Below are 14,467 nucleotides of genomic sequence, written 5' to 3' on the forward strand. Positions count from 1 at the left end.
TGTAGGTGTTTGTAGGTACTTCTGTTTGGTAGGTGAGAAACACATTCAGAGAAGTTGAACTTGTCCTTCAGATGTGTGCATAATTGCCTTTGCTATGTGTTCCCACAGGTTCTGAACTTCCCCTGTCCAAACAGTGCAGTTTACTGATTTTTCCTGTTGTCTGTCTTATCCATTACATTCTCAGCACTGTGAGGGCTGAATCCATTCCCATTTTACTTGTTGTTATATGTCATACCCAGGAGTAGACACATAGTAGATAAATGTTTTTTGAGATGGAGGGAGATGGATAGGAAGGAAGGGAGGGAGGCAGCGAGGCAGCCGGGAAGCCTAAATGTACTCAGCTAATAAGTAAGGCTGACTGGCCTTCAGCCTTCTCCTATAAGCCCATGGTTCATAGGTCAGGTTGGGGAGGTGGAAGGAGACTGTCCATTTGTTTTTTTCTGGATAAAGAGACAACCACACAAAACCATCTATTCCCAGGGGCCATAGCAGGACCTTCTGAGGATGTCTGTGGTTGTTCTTGTCTACTCCTGCTTCTCTATCTTGTTCCTGAGACGGCCCCTCTTTTTCTCAACTCTTTTGTTATTTCCTTGACCTATGCAAAACTTGTGTTCAAGAGACATTTAGTAAATATTTAATCATTGATTCATTCAATCTTTGTGCAACTCCAGGATAGCACAGTTCAATTATGGCACCTGACAAAGCCCTCTTTCTTGACTTATTGACTTGCTTCCAAGAGAATTAAATATTGGTTTTACAGCACACATGTGGAAATACCATCTACCGTTGTTGAACCTCTCTGTAAATAGACTCACCCAGGTCTATCTGGAATGGCATTTAGGACTGTTTAAAAACCTTCCAGAATAACATGGAGGGGGGCTTCTAGGAAAGCAAATGTGGAGTTGGGATAACACACTTAGCGATCCCTTGAGGGCATAGTTGTGAGAAGCAGACTTCAGAAATTCTTCACTCCTTTCTCAAGGGACCACCTACTACAATATGTCTCCCGCCTGGCTGCATATTTGAATCACTGGTGTCTTAAAATATAGGCTGTATTATTTAGATACGGCAAGGTCAACAGATCAGGAGACAACTGCTCTTGAGAAGATAGTTTGGTGTACTCCTAGATCCCAAGAGGAGGGGGCACATTATGCCCTGGTGGCTCTGGGGGCTCACTGGGAAGCACCAGGTTTAGTCAGGAGAAAGGCAGTGGAGTGGGGGGAACAGTGGAGTGGGCAGTGAAGTGGGCAAGAACTTTTACTGTGATTTCTGCAGGAGGGTACAACTAGGGTAGGCAGATTTAGGATTGGCTAGTTTGAATAATTTCAGTGGGCTCTGGGGCAAAAGTCCCTAGCTGTCTGTCCTTAGTTGTCTGGTACCTGGTCCTGAAGTGATTAGGGCAGATGGGTAGTGGCCCAAATGTGAGAAACCGTGAAGAAAGTAGTATAAGGGTATAGGGTGGAATTGGTTAGTTTGCATAGGAAAGGTCTGCTCTTCAGTAAGTTGCTATCTCTAGGAACTAGTTTACCTTGGGAGGGGCATTTCCTCCAGGATCAGCAAGTGTCCGGGGGTCAAAGCATCAGAAAATGAAAGACATGGTTAATATAATTCATTGGGGGAGGGACACTATTAAAAAGTTGTGATGCTTGAGCCTTATCCTCTAGAGATTATGATGGAATGGGTCTAGGAGAGAGCCTGGGAATTGGTATTTTTTAAAGGTCCACTGGTGATTCTAATGTGCAGCTAAGGTTGTGATCCACAGCCAGCACTGTGGATGCTGAGGTCCTCCTGAGGTCCATATGGCTTCATTAACTAAGAACGTGTTCTTTGCATAGTTTACCGAGTTTGCCACAAACCATGGATGCCTGAGAACTAGTTAATCAAACTCATTTTAAAATAGTGACCTTTATCTTTCATTTCAGGCCTGCAACCAGGGAGACCTTCCATTCTCCTCCACCTATTCCACCCAGAGGTCGCTGATTCCACCTCCTAAAACCTGCCTACTTCGGGACTTTGAGACCTGCAGTTTCAGCCTGTTAATGATGTCTTCGTGTTGAGTATGATGGCATGAGTATTGACCTTAAGACCTACTCTCATGGCTGATATTGTTGTGGCCCTGCTGGTTTGGGCTTTCCTTGAAGAAGATATTATTAAGGCATGAAGAAGTGAAAAACTGAGGACTTTATTCACCATCACCAAGTGTATTGATCCACATCCTTCTTTGCCAAAAGGATAAAGACTTAATGGGAATACTTACCTCTAATTTGGCATGTCAGAAGCCTGAAAAGATTGATCAGAAATGTACTTTATGAGTGATTTTACTGAAATGCACTTATATTAGGCCTTACTTATTTGCTAGTCCAGCATAACTTCTAGAAGTGGTTATGATTTAAGACTTACAGTTTTCAAGTAAGAAGATATGTCCTGACTTTTAAATAGTTCTTCAACTTTTCTGTAGATTCAGGAGGGTGTCTAAATGTTGGAGCTGGTCACACAAAACAAACCGAAAATGACTTTAGAGAGGGATTAGTCCTAATTCCTTGTATGTGGAATACAAATCTGAGGTTCCACAGAAGTCCGGAACCATCTCTAGATAGCCAGTCACTCTCCCTCAAGAAATGCCCGCATGTAGAAATTCAGTCACTGACTGTTGACCTTCCAGAAATATCCTTCCTCCATATCTCCCGGGCATGGGACTATCAAGTTTTTTTGTTTTTTTTTTTTTTCAATTTGGGCACTTATACTTCACTATGCTTTCAAAACAGTGATGTTACCAAGGAACATCTATAAATGGTTGGGAACTGGAAGCTTGGGATGCCAGCGACCCCATTTATTGTTCTGCAGTCTTTATAGATCTTATAAGTTCAGCCATAAGGAGAGAGAAGGATCCTTGACTTTTTCTCTGCCGAGAGGTTAGAAGAGAAAGAAAGAATGTAAAATCGAAACAGTTATCTATTTTCTTATAAATGTATTATTACCACTAGGCTTAGGAAATCTGTGCGGAGAATAGAGAGCCATTAGTATATCATGATTGTCATATGTCATTAATATGTGATTAATTTTGAGTCACTGGCACAGAAATCTACCTTCAAAGCACAGATCCTTAATCTGATACTTAAACACACAGTAAAATTAGTATCAGACACATTTCTTTAAAAAATATCAGAAATCTGGTGATTTTTCATGAAATATATTCTTTGTCCCACACAGACATATATAAGCCACACTATTAATGATCTATTTAATTACAGTTTTATTGTGTCCTTTTCTAATGATTCGAGGTTCTTTTTCAATTTCATTCATCAGTCCAGCAAACGAGGACTCTTGTTGGAGTTAATAGCTTCTGGGTCGTGGGTCTTTTGTCTGACATAAAATACACTATTGGCCGTGGCCATTAAGACAGTCTTTGTGCAAATCACTTATCACAATGCCTGGCACATAGTAGCCATTCTGCAGTGGTCCCTTTACTCTCCTTGTCACTCATTTGGGAGAAAGAGGGTAATGTGGGATAAAAGGAGAACAAGAAATTATAATTTTGGTATTGTTGTCTTTTCTCTTATTTATAGGTGGTCTCTTAAGCACACTTGGCTTTGATAAAAGCTACACTTTTTTATATTCAATATCTCTAAGCTCCCTCTTGGATTGCCAAATTTAGATTTTTATAATTCTCTAATAAGCATTTAGGTCAATAACATGGCAAAACTTACTGCCAGCTAATGGTGTTAGCATCTTTGTGTGCACATCACTGTTTGTGCAATATTGGAATATTTTATTACATTTTATTCTTCTGTGAAAGTAAATGGAAAACATAAAATTGAAAGTGCTGATTAGAAACCTGGGTCTGATAAATATGACACACTTGAGACATGGGTGGAAATGGTCCAGAGTTCATTGCACATCTGAACTGCTCCATGTTATCAAAGAATGTCTCTAATGTTGATGTGAAATTCTGCATTCTCTAGAAACAGTACTACCCATTATGACGTGAATTTATTCAACTTCCATACTCAACATTTATACACATTTTTAGGAATATGTTATGTAACAAAATCATGGGTTCCAATACAGTGAGGATCAGAAACTAGATTGTAACTAGGTATCCAAAGAGACTGTTAAAAAGCTCTCTGTGTGATGCTTTGGGAGACAACTCAGCTGCCACCATCCTTCCCCAAGATTTTATGAGCTGGTTCAATAGAAAGGGAAGCTATTAGTCATATTCACTGCCATTGCTTCTCCTTCTAACTGTGCAAAGTATGCTGTCATCCAGTTCCTAGGCTAGTATTCTTCCTTCATCTTGTATTAAAACCTGAGAGCAGGTAACCCAACAATGTAAGCAACAAAGCATGAAGAATGAAAGATTATGAGCAAGAGGTTGGTGTTGCAATCAAGTCATTTAACTTGACGTATTTAATGATGTGAATAATCCCTAATGCTTCGCCATAATTAGGCAAAGTGATAGGATGTAAATTACTTCAATGAGAAGTTTTACAAGTCAAGCTAAGTACCTACTCTTCATCTCCATTTTTCTGGCTTTGTTGCTAAAAAAGAGAGGTTTTAGCCTATCCTATATCACCTCAGTAGTTGGGATTTTTAGATCCCTCTCCCATACGCACCAGAAAATAAGATGGTTTTCTGTGCTCCTCTGTCAAAGAATAGTGTATGGTTTTGCAGCTGGTTGGCTGAGGAAGCATTAATACCGACTCATTTGAGTCTGAGAACCAAATGTTTTAAGTGATTGCTTCCTGAAGAAAGAACTTCGAACAATTATAAAGTTTTCCGGTGACTAAAACGTTTCAAGCAAAAACAGAAAAGATAGAGGTGCAAAGTGATAAATAGCAATGGAAGAACTGGCCCACCCCAGAAGTCAATACTAGAAAGACAACATAACAAAGTAGAAAAAGGAATACAATTTCAAAGAAAAGGTGATCTGAAACCGGCCACTGTACACAGAAGGTAGGGAGAGTGAAGAAAGAGGCAGACCACTCCAGGTTGATAGGGTAGCAGTTTTAATAAGCAAGGAAATTTACATATAAGGCTTGTCCTGGGCGGTCATAAGGCAAGTAGATCTTCCTCACCTGCCTGCCAGAATCTTAAAAGTTCATATAGAGAGGCCTTAACTGGGTACAGTCACATATACTGTCCAGATGATCTCAACAACACCTTACTCATTCAAGGCTATGTCCTTGGAATGGCTCCCACTTTGGGAATGGTGGGCGGAGTACATATTCCAAAAACAGGGAAGGGGGTGAGGATCCTCAAATAGCCAGGGTTCAGCTCGAGGGCCAATTAGCGGTCAGATCCTCTCAGTTACCTTCTCCAACAGTAGCTGACGTTGGAAGTCAGAAGATATGTTGTTATTTATAGAGCACGATTTTTGAAGATCATGTTTATCAAGAATGAGAATAAAGATGGAAATTGTGGGTTTCTGGGTCATTTACTAGTCATAAGCCCTTTCACCAACTGAGTCTTATTAGGACTACCACAAAAAAGACTGTATAGCCATGGGGGGGGGTAGGTATTTCCTTTCACTAGCATGTTTTCTCCCATGCCTTTTGGTGACAGGGAGTGAGGTCACTAATCAGGATGAAGAAACTGGTGCAATAAGATACATCAGTGTTTTTCACTCTCCAGTCTACCAGAACAGCCCTGATTTGGGTGATGCCCCTGAGTTCTATTTTTTAGCTTTGAGGTCATCAGTTTCCAAAGATATTTGAAGCTACAGTCCTTCCCCCCCCCCCCAGCCTATTATTTAACTCTTATTCCTTCTTTCTATACCTATCATCAGACTTCTATCACCTAAAGCCATTTATCATCATATCCTAGTGCCTCCTGGAATTCCTGGCACATAGTAGATGCTTGATAAATAGTTGTTGAGTTAATGACCCTACATGCTCTTCCCTCCATTAAAGTTTTCCAAATTCTCCACCAAAATAGGGTTTCCTCTTTTCTATTTGCCCATTGCTCTTACTGCCTCTTGAACATTTGCACAGTTGGTCACATTTTGCGCAGTTCTGTTTTTTACACTGTCATGCCTATTCTCTGTTGTGTGCGTAATTTCCTGGTTTTAAGTCTACACTCCCTAAATGATTGCTTTTACTTTTTCTTATGTCCTCCCCACCCCTAAGTAATTGCCATCCCAGTGCTCCCCACAACACCTAGCAAATGCTCACTGCCTCAAATCTGTGGAGGCTGGTGATGGATGTTTAAGCAAGGAACTACTCATCCATCTTAATTCAACACTTACACTGCTTGTTCTTCAATTGCACATCATCACTTGATTCAAAAGCAGTGATTATTCATTCACAGAGCATTTACTGAGCTTTCACTATGAGTAAGTCACTGCGCTAGGTGCTCTAGGGGATATACAAAGATGTATAAGACGCCCCCTCCGATTTCTATAGCAATCACTGGTGTAGGATTCATTCAGCAATTAATCATGTACTGCCTTGTGATGTCTTTTAGACTGGCTAGGAAATATTGTGTAAATCCTCTATGCTATTTGGCTTTTCACTTATTAAGGTCTTCATTTGTTCATTCAGCAAATAGTTTGAATGTATATGATGTGACAATGACTATTCCAGCAGCTGGGACAGATACAAAGATGAAAAAATGATAGTCCTTGCCATCAAAAAAGGTCAGAATGTATTACAGAAGAGGAGATGAAAGATGGTAACTATGACATAACATGCCTAATGCTTTTGGAATCCTGAAGAAGGGGTGCTCAGCTTTCCCAGGGTGTCATGCAAGGTTTCACTGAAGAGGTGATAGTTCAATTAGCCCTGGAAGGAGAGTATCTAATCGTCTACTTATTTGCATTCTAGACAAGTATAAAAAAAAAAAAGGGTATATTTGGGAAATATAGGAATGAAGCCAGGGCATAGAGATTGGTAGAAGGTAAAGTTGGTATCTGATAATCTGGGGTCTGTGCAGCTGCATGTTGACAGGGCTCTCCTTTAGCAAGAACCTTTTCCCAATGACATGGGAATAGCACATGGCCATTGTAAAAACCATCCAAATATTTACAGGCATGTACAAAGAAGAAACTGAACCTGGTGTCAATGGTTTGAATTACTATCTTTCAGATCGTTTGCTATGGGTAGACTAATATAGTACCATTTAAAATGGGATTATATTCTGTCAACTTTTTCTATTTAAAAGTATCTCTAAATATCATTGCATGCCAGTACAAACAGGCCTATTTCAGTTTTAGAAATGGTTGTACAGATAGAAGTCCATTAGTAGTAAGATTCTGGAACAAAACTGCTTGGAACTGCTCTTTCAGCAAGCCACTTAACTTCTCTGTGCTTCAGTTATCATACTTGTAAGATGAACACACCAAGAGTGCCTTTTCATAGGGTTTTGGTGAAGATTAAGAGCCAACACGTGTAAAGTGCTCGGAACAGTGCCTGGGAGTTGAAAATTTTAGCTCTGATTCCATGATTTATTTAAACAATATTTAAGGAGTGTTCTAAACAAGAGCGTGATATAATTAGGTTTCTTTTTAGAAAGATCACTCTGGCACCTGTTGGGGAGGATAAATAGGGAGGGAAGATTGGTGGCAGGGATCCTGTTAGGCTGTTGCAATATGTAGTCAGATGGAGATTAGCTGTTACTGGCATAAGAAAGAAAGGGAAAATAAGTTTTTGAGACATTTCTAAGATACCAAATGCTAACACTTGTTGACTGCTGATGGCTGAAAGATAGAGACATCCGACAAAAGTTCCAGCTTTTTGGCTCAGAGGACTGTGTAGATGGTGGATCCATATTCCTAGGACGAGCAATTTTTTAGTTCCTACTACAGGTCTGGCACTGGTCTAGGCACAGAAACTAGGGCGGCGGCGCACAGGTTCCCTGCTTACAAAAGGACTTAGATTCCAGGAGGTGTTTATGTCTGTGGACGGGACACCAACAATATAAGTGGGCAGATAAGTGAACAAGAATTTCAACAAGATTGAAATAGTAGGGGCCCGACAAATATGAAGTGACTCTAAAACACTTATCCACCCCTGTCCAACAATCCCCCAAGATGATGATGAGGGGAGCGCGTGAGTCATTCAATTCACGGCGGGGGACGGGAGCCTTGCAAGGGGTATCTTAACGGATTCCAAGCTCCAGAGGCTGCGGGTCGCACCCCATTTCACAGCCGAAGAAAACGAGGCCAGGAAAACTTAAAACGTTTTGGCCAAGGTCACACGGCTTCCAGCGCCGGGACGCGGCCCGGAGCGGCCCGAGGAGCGCGTCCAGCACCCGCGAGGGGCGCCAGGCCGAGGCCATGAGTGCGCGCCACCGCTGCCGAGGCCCAACGGAGGCCGGCCCGGAGGTCCGAGCGGGCCGGGCGACCCGGCGGCGTGCGAGGTGACCGGAGATGTGGCCCTCGGACGCCGCAACTCGCGCCTCCCGGGTGGGGCGCCCGGCAGCGGTTGCGGCCCCGCGTCGCGAGGCACTTCCGGCGTGTGCCGGGGTGGCCGGATGACGTGGCTGAGTCAGAGGAAGAGGCTGAGAGGCGCCGGGGGGCGGGGGAGGCTCGGGAGCGGGCGGTGACGGCGGCGGCGCGGAGGAGCCAGCGGCTGGGCCCGGGCCCCGTGCGTCTGTCCGCGCCCCGTGGATGCTAATCGGCCGCGGCGAAGGCGGAGGCGGCGGCGGCGGCGGAGGAGGAGTCGGTGGGCCGGCGCCGGGCCGGTGGGAGCGCGGAGGATGAGGCCGCTGCCGGGCGCTCCCGGCGTGGCGGCGGCCGCCGCGCTGTTGCTGCTGCTGTTGCTGCCCCGGGCCCGGGCGGACGAGCACGAGCACACGGTGAGAGGGGGCCCCCGGCCGGCGCGGCCGCCCTCGGCCCGCCGACCCGACCCGCCGCCCCGTCCGGCTCGGCGCGGCCTGGAGGGCTGGGCGGCCCGGCGGAGCTCCGCGGCCGCCGAGGGCGCCTTCCGGTTGGGCCTGGTGGAGCAGGAACCCCGGGAGCTGGGAGGAGGCGTTTGTGTGCGCTTCCCGGGCAAGACTCCGTTCCCGAGTGCCTGGGCCTCCTTCCCCTACCCGCACCTAAATGGCGCCAAGCTCTGAGGTCTGGGGGTCTGGGAGGGAGCGTGGTGAGGGTCGGCGCTCACTTTCCCGGGGAGGGGCGCGGGCTGCAGGGCTCGGGGCTGGTGCCCCCAGGGAGGGGAGCTGTGCTCTGGCTACTGGGGTCTGCGACACAGCGGAAGATGGATGCGTTACGATTACCCGTCATACACCGACCAGGAAATATCCACCACTTTTATGGTCCTCACCAGCCTTTATTTTCTCTCCTGCCCAAACCGGATGAAAAACCCTGGCGTGGGGACAGCATTGATAAACTTGGGGTGAAGAGCAGGTTACACGTGTACACGCGGGCACTCAGGCTACACGCACTCAGTTCTGGACCTTTCTTGTAACTTTCTGCTCACCCTTCTAGCCCCTCGATGAGGCTCCCATCCCGGTGGTCTCCAGGCAGCTTCTGGCTGTAAGGGTCTTGCGTTCCCCGTGCTTCCTGTAGGCCGGGGATAGTCCCTTTTGCATTTGGCTTAAAATTGGTTGGCTGTTTATTTAACTGGCTTTTTCACATCAAAGCGTGGATGTTAACGACTCTAAAAGTGACTTTCACTTAGGGCTGTAACTCGATGGTTTTCAGAGTGGTAGCTGTGAGCCACGCAGGAAGTCTTGTAACTAGAGATGTTGCTTAGGGAGTAATTTTTTTTTTTTTTTAAATTCTGTAACTCAGTAATGACATGATTTTGCGTGAGAGGTTGTGTATGTTCTAAATCTGAAAGATTTGGGGGGAATCTTCTGTCATTTCTGATAAGTGAGGAAGTGAAGCAATCATTCTTAAATATTCAGTGGACCGTCCTTTAGATTTTATTTGTAATTAACCACACTTCTTTTCTCTAGTTGCTGGATTGGCTGAGCTTTTAATTTAGCTAATGAAAGCGCTAAGCTTTTGGCTGTTTTACCTTCAGTCACAGCCAGAAACTTCCTGTATTTTTTTTTTTTTTAGAGACCCACATCTGAAATCATTGACATGTTTTTGTGTTTTATTTGTGACTTCACCTTAAGATAATTTTGTTCACAGTTTAAACAGTTAAATTGAAAAACTGTTTCCTGTCATTTTCTCTGTCAGGTAACATTGAAGTGTAAGAACTGTTCATTTGCAGTGGGCATCCTTTTAGTCAATTGTACTGTCACTAATATTTTTCCAATTTTTTGAACACTTAAGGAAAGTTACCAAATAAAACTCACAACTCTCTCTTAACTATAGTTCCATGGTACAGGCATACAAATTTAAGAAGAGTATCCTCCTTTTTGATCTTGTGTTTTATATAAACTGCTATAAATAGGGAAAACTTAATTAAAATTTCACCAATTGGAGGTATATAAAAAGGCCTGAGTTTAATTTGCAGATTTAAAATGCAAATACAAATTTCATTGAAATTTCATTGCGGAGAATTCAATTTTTTATGCCAGTAATTGAATATAAAATATATGAGAAAAGGTTTTTGAGAGGACATAGTATGTGTGAAATAATTGCTGGACAAAAAATTTAGAATCTACTTCATTTTATTCATATCTACATTGAATTGGTCTCACTTGGTTACCTGTTATTAATATACATTATTTAAAAAGCAAAAAGGTTATAGGAAGACTAGCATTAAGCTATAAGTATAGAATTTAGATAAGTGTCTCTCTTTTTTTGGCTATTAGCCAAAATTTTTATTTTTCTTAAGTTTCTTGAAAATATTTCTTGAAACTGGTCATTCACCTTAACCAGATAAAAATACGGAAAAACTTATAGTCAAGTGAATTTTTTTTCCCACCAAGAAGGCAGAAGTAGGTAGTAAGAGAATGATACTGAAGGAAGAGAAAAATTGCCAAGGGAAGGTTGCTGAGTAGCTGTGTAATAAAAACTTGTGGGATTGAATTATTAATTAAAGAGCAATTTTCAGAAGTTAAAGTTTGCCCTTTAGGTTAACTTTCTGTGAAGACAATTTCCAGGTAGGAATAATAATTAATAGGACGTTTGTGGCAACAATGTGTGAGGCACTATTTTAAGTACTTTACGTATATTAACTCTTACTTTAAATATAAATAATCATGTGAGGAAGATCCTATTATACCCTTTTTATAGATGAGTATACCAGCATCAGAGAGTTTAAGTTACTTGTCTGAGACCACACAGCCAGTGGGGATGGAGGTAGGATTTTAGCTCAGGCAGTGTAAATTAATCATCCTCTACAGTATTATGGGATATACTCTGCAGCCCTTTATCCTAAAAATAGGACAGACACTTGGTATTAAATTGAGTAGTTGTCTGTATTGATAGTAGTTTTAGCTGCTTAAAGAAATTTTTGTGTAAGTCTAACTCCACAATGGGTTGTTACTGAGGAGATGTTTGCTTAGCATTAAAGAGAGATAAGGTCCCCTTAACGCGCATTTGACCTGTGCAGCCAGTAACTTGTGCAAGCATGTGGATACTGTGCTTGCTTTGATGCTCTGCCGTTACTATCCAGAAATTTTTAAAAAATATTTATTTGGGGTGCCTGGGTGCCTCATTTGGTTGAGCATCCGATTCTTGATTTTGGCTCAGGTCATGATTTCACATTCGTGGGATTGAGCCCCACGTTGGGTTCTGCGCTGACAGCTTGGAGCCTGTTTGGGATTCTCTCTTTCCCTCTCTCTGCTCCTCCCCTGCTCAGGCATGCGTTTGCTCTCAAAATAAATGAATAGATATTTTTAAAAAATGAAAAAAAAAACCCTAAGTGTTTTATTTATTTTTATTAAAGTTTATTTTTAACTTTTGAGAGAGAGACAGAGAGAGACAGAGAGGGAGACACAGAATTTGAAGCAGGCTCCAGGCTCTGAGCTGTCAGCACAGAGCCGGATGGGGGGGGCTCGAACTCACGACCTGTGAGATCCTGACCCAAGCCGGTTAGACAACCGACTGAGCCACCCAGGTGCCCCTATTTATTTTTGATAGAAAGTGCGAAAATGCACGCGCATACGCATGCACGCACAGGTGGGGCAGAGAGGAAGAGAATCCCAAGCAGGCTCCTCGCTGTCAGCGCAGAGCCTGATGCGAAGCTTAAACTCAAAAACCATGAGATCATGATCTGAGCTGAAATCAAGAGTTGGATGCTTACCCAACCGAGCTACCCAGATGCCCCACCATCTAGAAATTTTTAATAATTTTTTTAAAGCAATCTCTACATCCAACATGGGGCTGCAACTCACGACCCCAAGATTAAGAGTCACATGTTCCACCAACTGAGCCAGCCAGGCACCCCTTAATAAGTTTTGAACAAGGAGACCTGCATTTTTATTTTGTACTGGGCCCCACTAGTTATATAGCTGGTCTTAGGAAGGGGTAACTAGTTTATATAGTTTCACAAAGCCTCTTATTTCTCTTGTTTTACCTACTAAATTAGGATTCAGCTGACTATTTGTCATGTTATTTTTTAAGTGCTTATTTATGCAGAGTCCTTTTAATATTCTCATAAGAATAATGTGAAGGAAATGTGCTGTTGACTTCTAAAGTATGTACACATCTAGAATATATAAAGATGTGTCCTTTCAGTTTTCTAAAGTTGAATCATATATGCAGCGCATACTGTTTGGAATAAAAAATTAAAGAACACTTCCCTGAAAGGCACTTAATATGTGATTCAAGGATTATAAAAAGGACTTTTCAGAGTGAGTGAAGGATGTATAAGGTGTGGTTTGTGCTTATTTTGTTTTCTGAAACCAAGAGGACTTGGAAAGGTCTATAGTTAGAGTACCATGTCTCCCCAGATTCCCAAGGACTCTGTTAAAAATATTTCAGATTGCGAACCAGAATTTTAGAACTGGAAAGATTTGAGATCATTTAATCCAACACACTCATTTTCCTAAGGCCTGAAGAGGCCTAGTGACTCTCTAGTTCTTCCTTTTTCTACCTATCTTGTAAGTAAAATTTCCACAGGAATAATATGTAAAGATGTCAGCACCAAAAACCAATAATGAAAGGCACAAGAATCTCAATGCATTTTATGGTTTATACTATAGCCTTGAGATTTTATGGGTTCTGTTTCCTCAGGATCACAAAGTCAGGTTTTTTGTTTTTGTTTTAGTTTGTTGTCTGTTACATACCCAGGCTCTGTGCTTGGCACAGTGGCATTTAATCAGTGCTTGTTGAGTGACTTGAATGATGAGGGAGCTGCTAGAGACAAGAAATATGCAGTGTTGGAAGCATGAAACCCATTGCTTAAAGCACAGCGAACAAATCCAGACCATTGTTCATGTAGGATGCATGGTCTTTGGGATGCTGTTATGACTTAGTGGCCCTAACTAATCTAAAATCGCATTTCTTTGTGGCCCATTGTACCTCTGGTAGGTGATGTTAAAAGGGCCCAATCTGTACCTAGGGTAGCATACACTCAGCCTCTGCTATAAACACTTAGCACACCACCGAGTGATTTCAGAAATTGTTTGGTTGCTTTACTTTGTCAAATGGCAGCTTCTTGTCTTTGTCTCTGTTGGGAGTTTGGGAACTCTTAAAACTTCTTTGAAGATTTATAAAGAGAATAAACTTTACTGCAGGTGAATTTGTGAGTGCTTTAATATAGATCTAGTTTTAGGAATGCCATAATTCATTGTCCTATTTTCGGCTGTACTCTGTGGTAGACTAAAAGTTTATTTAGGTACAAAGCTATTTTGAGAGAGAGGGAGATAGAGAGCACAGTTATCTCAAGAGATTATCTAAAAATCTATTTCTATATTTTATAATTATATTTATTTATATTAAGAATCTGATGTGTGTTTTAAATAAATAAAAGACATCAAAATTACGATTTCTGAAACACTTTGAGAACTAAATTTTGCATTCTCAGATATGTATTTCAAATTTTTTTTAAGTTTTTTTTTTTTTTTTTTTTTAATTTAAGTAATCTCTATATCCAGCGTGGGGCTCGAACTCACGATCCCGAGATCAAGGGTCTCGTGCTCTTCTGACTGAACCAGCCAGGCACCCCACTGTGATACGTATTTTAAAGCAAACATGTGTAATATGCATATATTATACATATATATGTATAATAAAGAGTGTGCATAGTATATATACAAACTCAATGAAATACATTACTAGAATACTCCATCTCAGAAATTTGGCTACTTAGTTGGCTCAACCACAATTTCTTCTCATATCACTTAAGGCACTTAAGTGAATTTACCTGAAGAATGGTGCAAAGTTTATGCTTTTATTAATTTTATCTGGGTGTGGGTCATACTCAGATTCCTGTTCTTGAATATGCAATGCTTTAAAATAATATATAAAGAGTGGAAAAAATCTTCCCCAAATCTCTACTTCAATCTAAAAAAAAAGAAAGCAAACATTGTATATTTTACCTCATCCCATGGAAGTGGTGGCATTTGGGTGCTTATTCTCAGCCCTTAGTCCTTCTCCTGTATGTATAAATTCTCTCTTCTTTTT

At 41.9% G+C, this 14,467-nt stretch overlaps 2 protein-coding genes across 2 annotated transcripts in view; both read left to right on the forward strand.

The window, feature by feature from the left end:
- Nucleotides 1-5,420, forward strand: part of PIK3AP1 (phosphoinositide-3-kinase adaptor protein 1) — a 119,869-nt gene extending 114,449 nt beyond the window's left edge. The window contains exon 17 of the mRNA XM_030335585.1: nucleotides 1,923-5,420. Coding sequence (XP_030191445.1) covers nucleotides 1,923-1,980 — 58 coding nt within the window. The 3' untranslated portion in view covers nucleotides 1,981-5,420. The remainder of the gene's footprint in view (nucleotides 1-1,922) is intronic.
- A 3,105-nt stretch (nucleotides 5,421-8,525) lies between these two features.
- Nucleotides 8,526-14,467, forward strand: part of TM9SF3 (transmembrane 9 superfamily member 3) — a 69,016-nt gene continuing 63,074 nt past the window's right edge. Inside the window, exon 1 of the mRNA XM_030334135.1 lies at nucleotides 8,526-8,793. Coding sequence (XP_030189995.1) covers nucleotides 8,695-8,793 — 99 coding nt within the window. The 5' untranslated portion in view covers nucleotides 8,526-8,694. The remainder of the gene's footprint in view (nucleotides 8,794-14,467) is intronic.

Source organism: Lynx canadensis, chromosome D2 (assembly GCF_007474595.2).
Source record: "Lynx canadensis isolate LIC74 chromosome D2, mLynCan4.pri.v2, whole genome shotgun sequence".
NCBI classification, from domain to species: Eukaryota; Metazoa; Chordata; class Mammalia; order Carnivora; family Felidae; genus Lynx; species Lynx canadensis.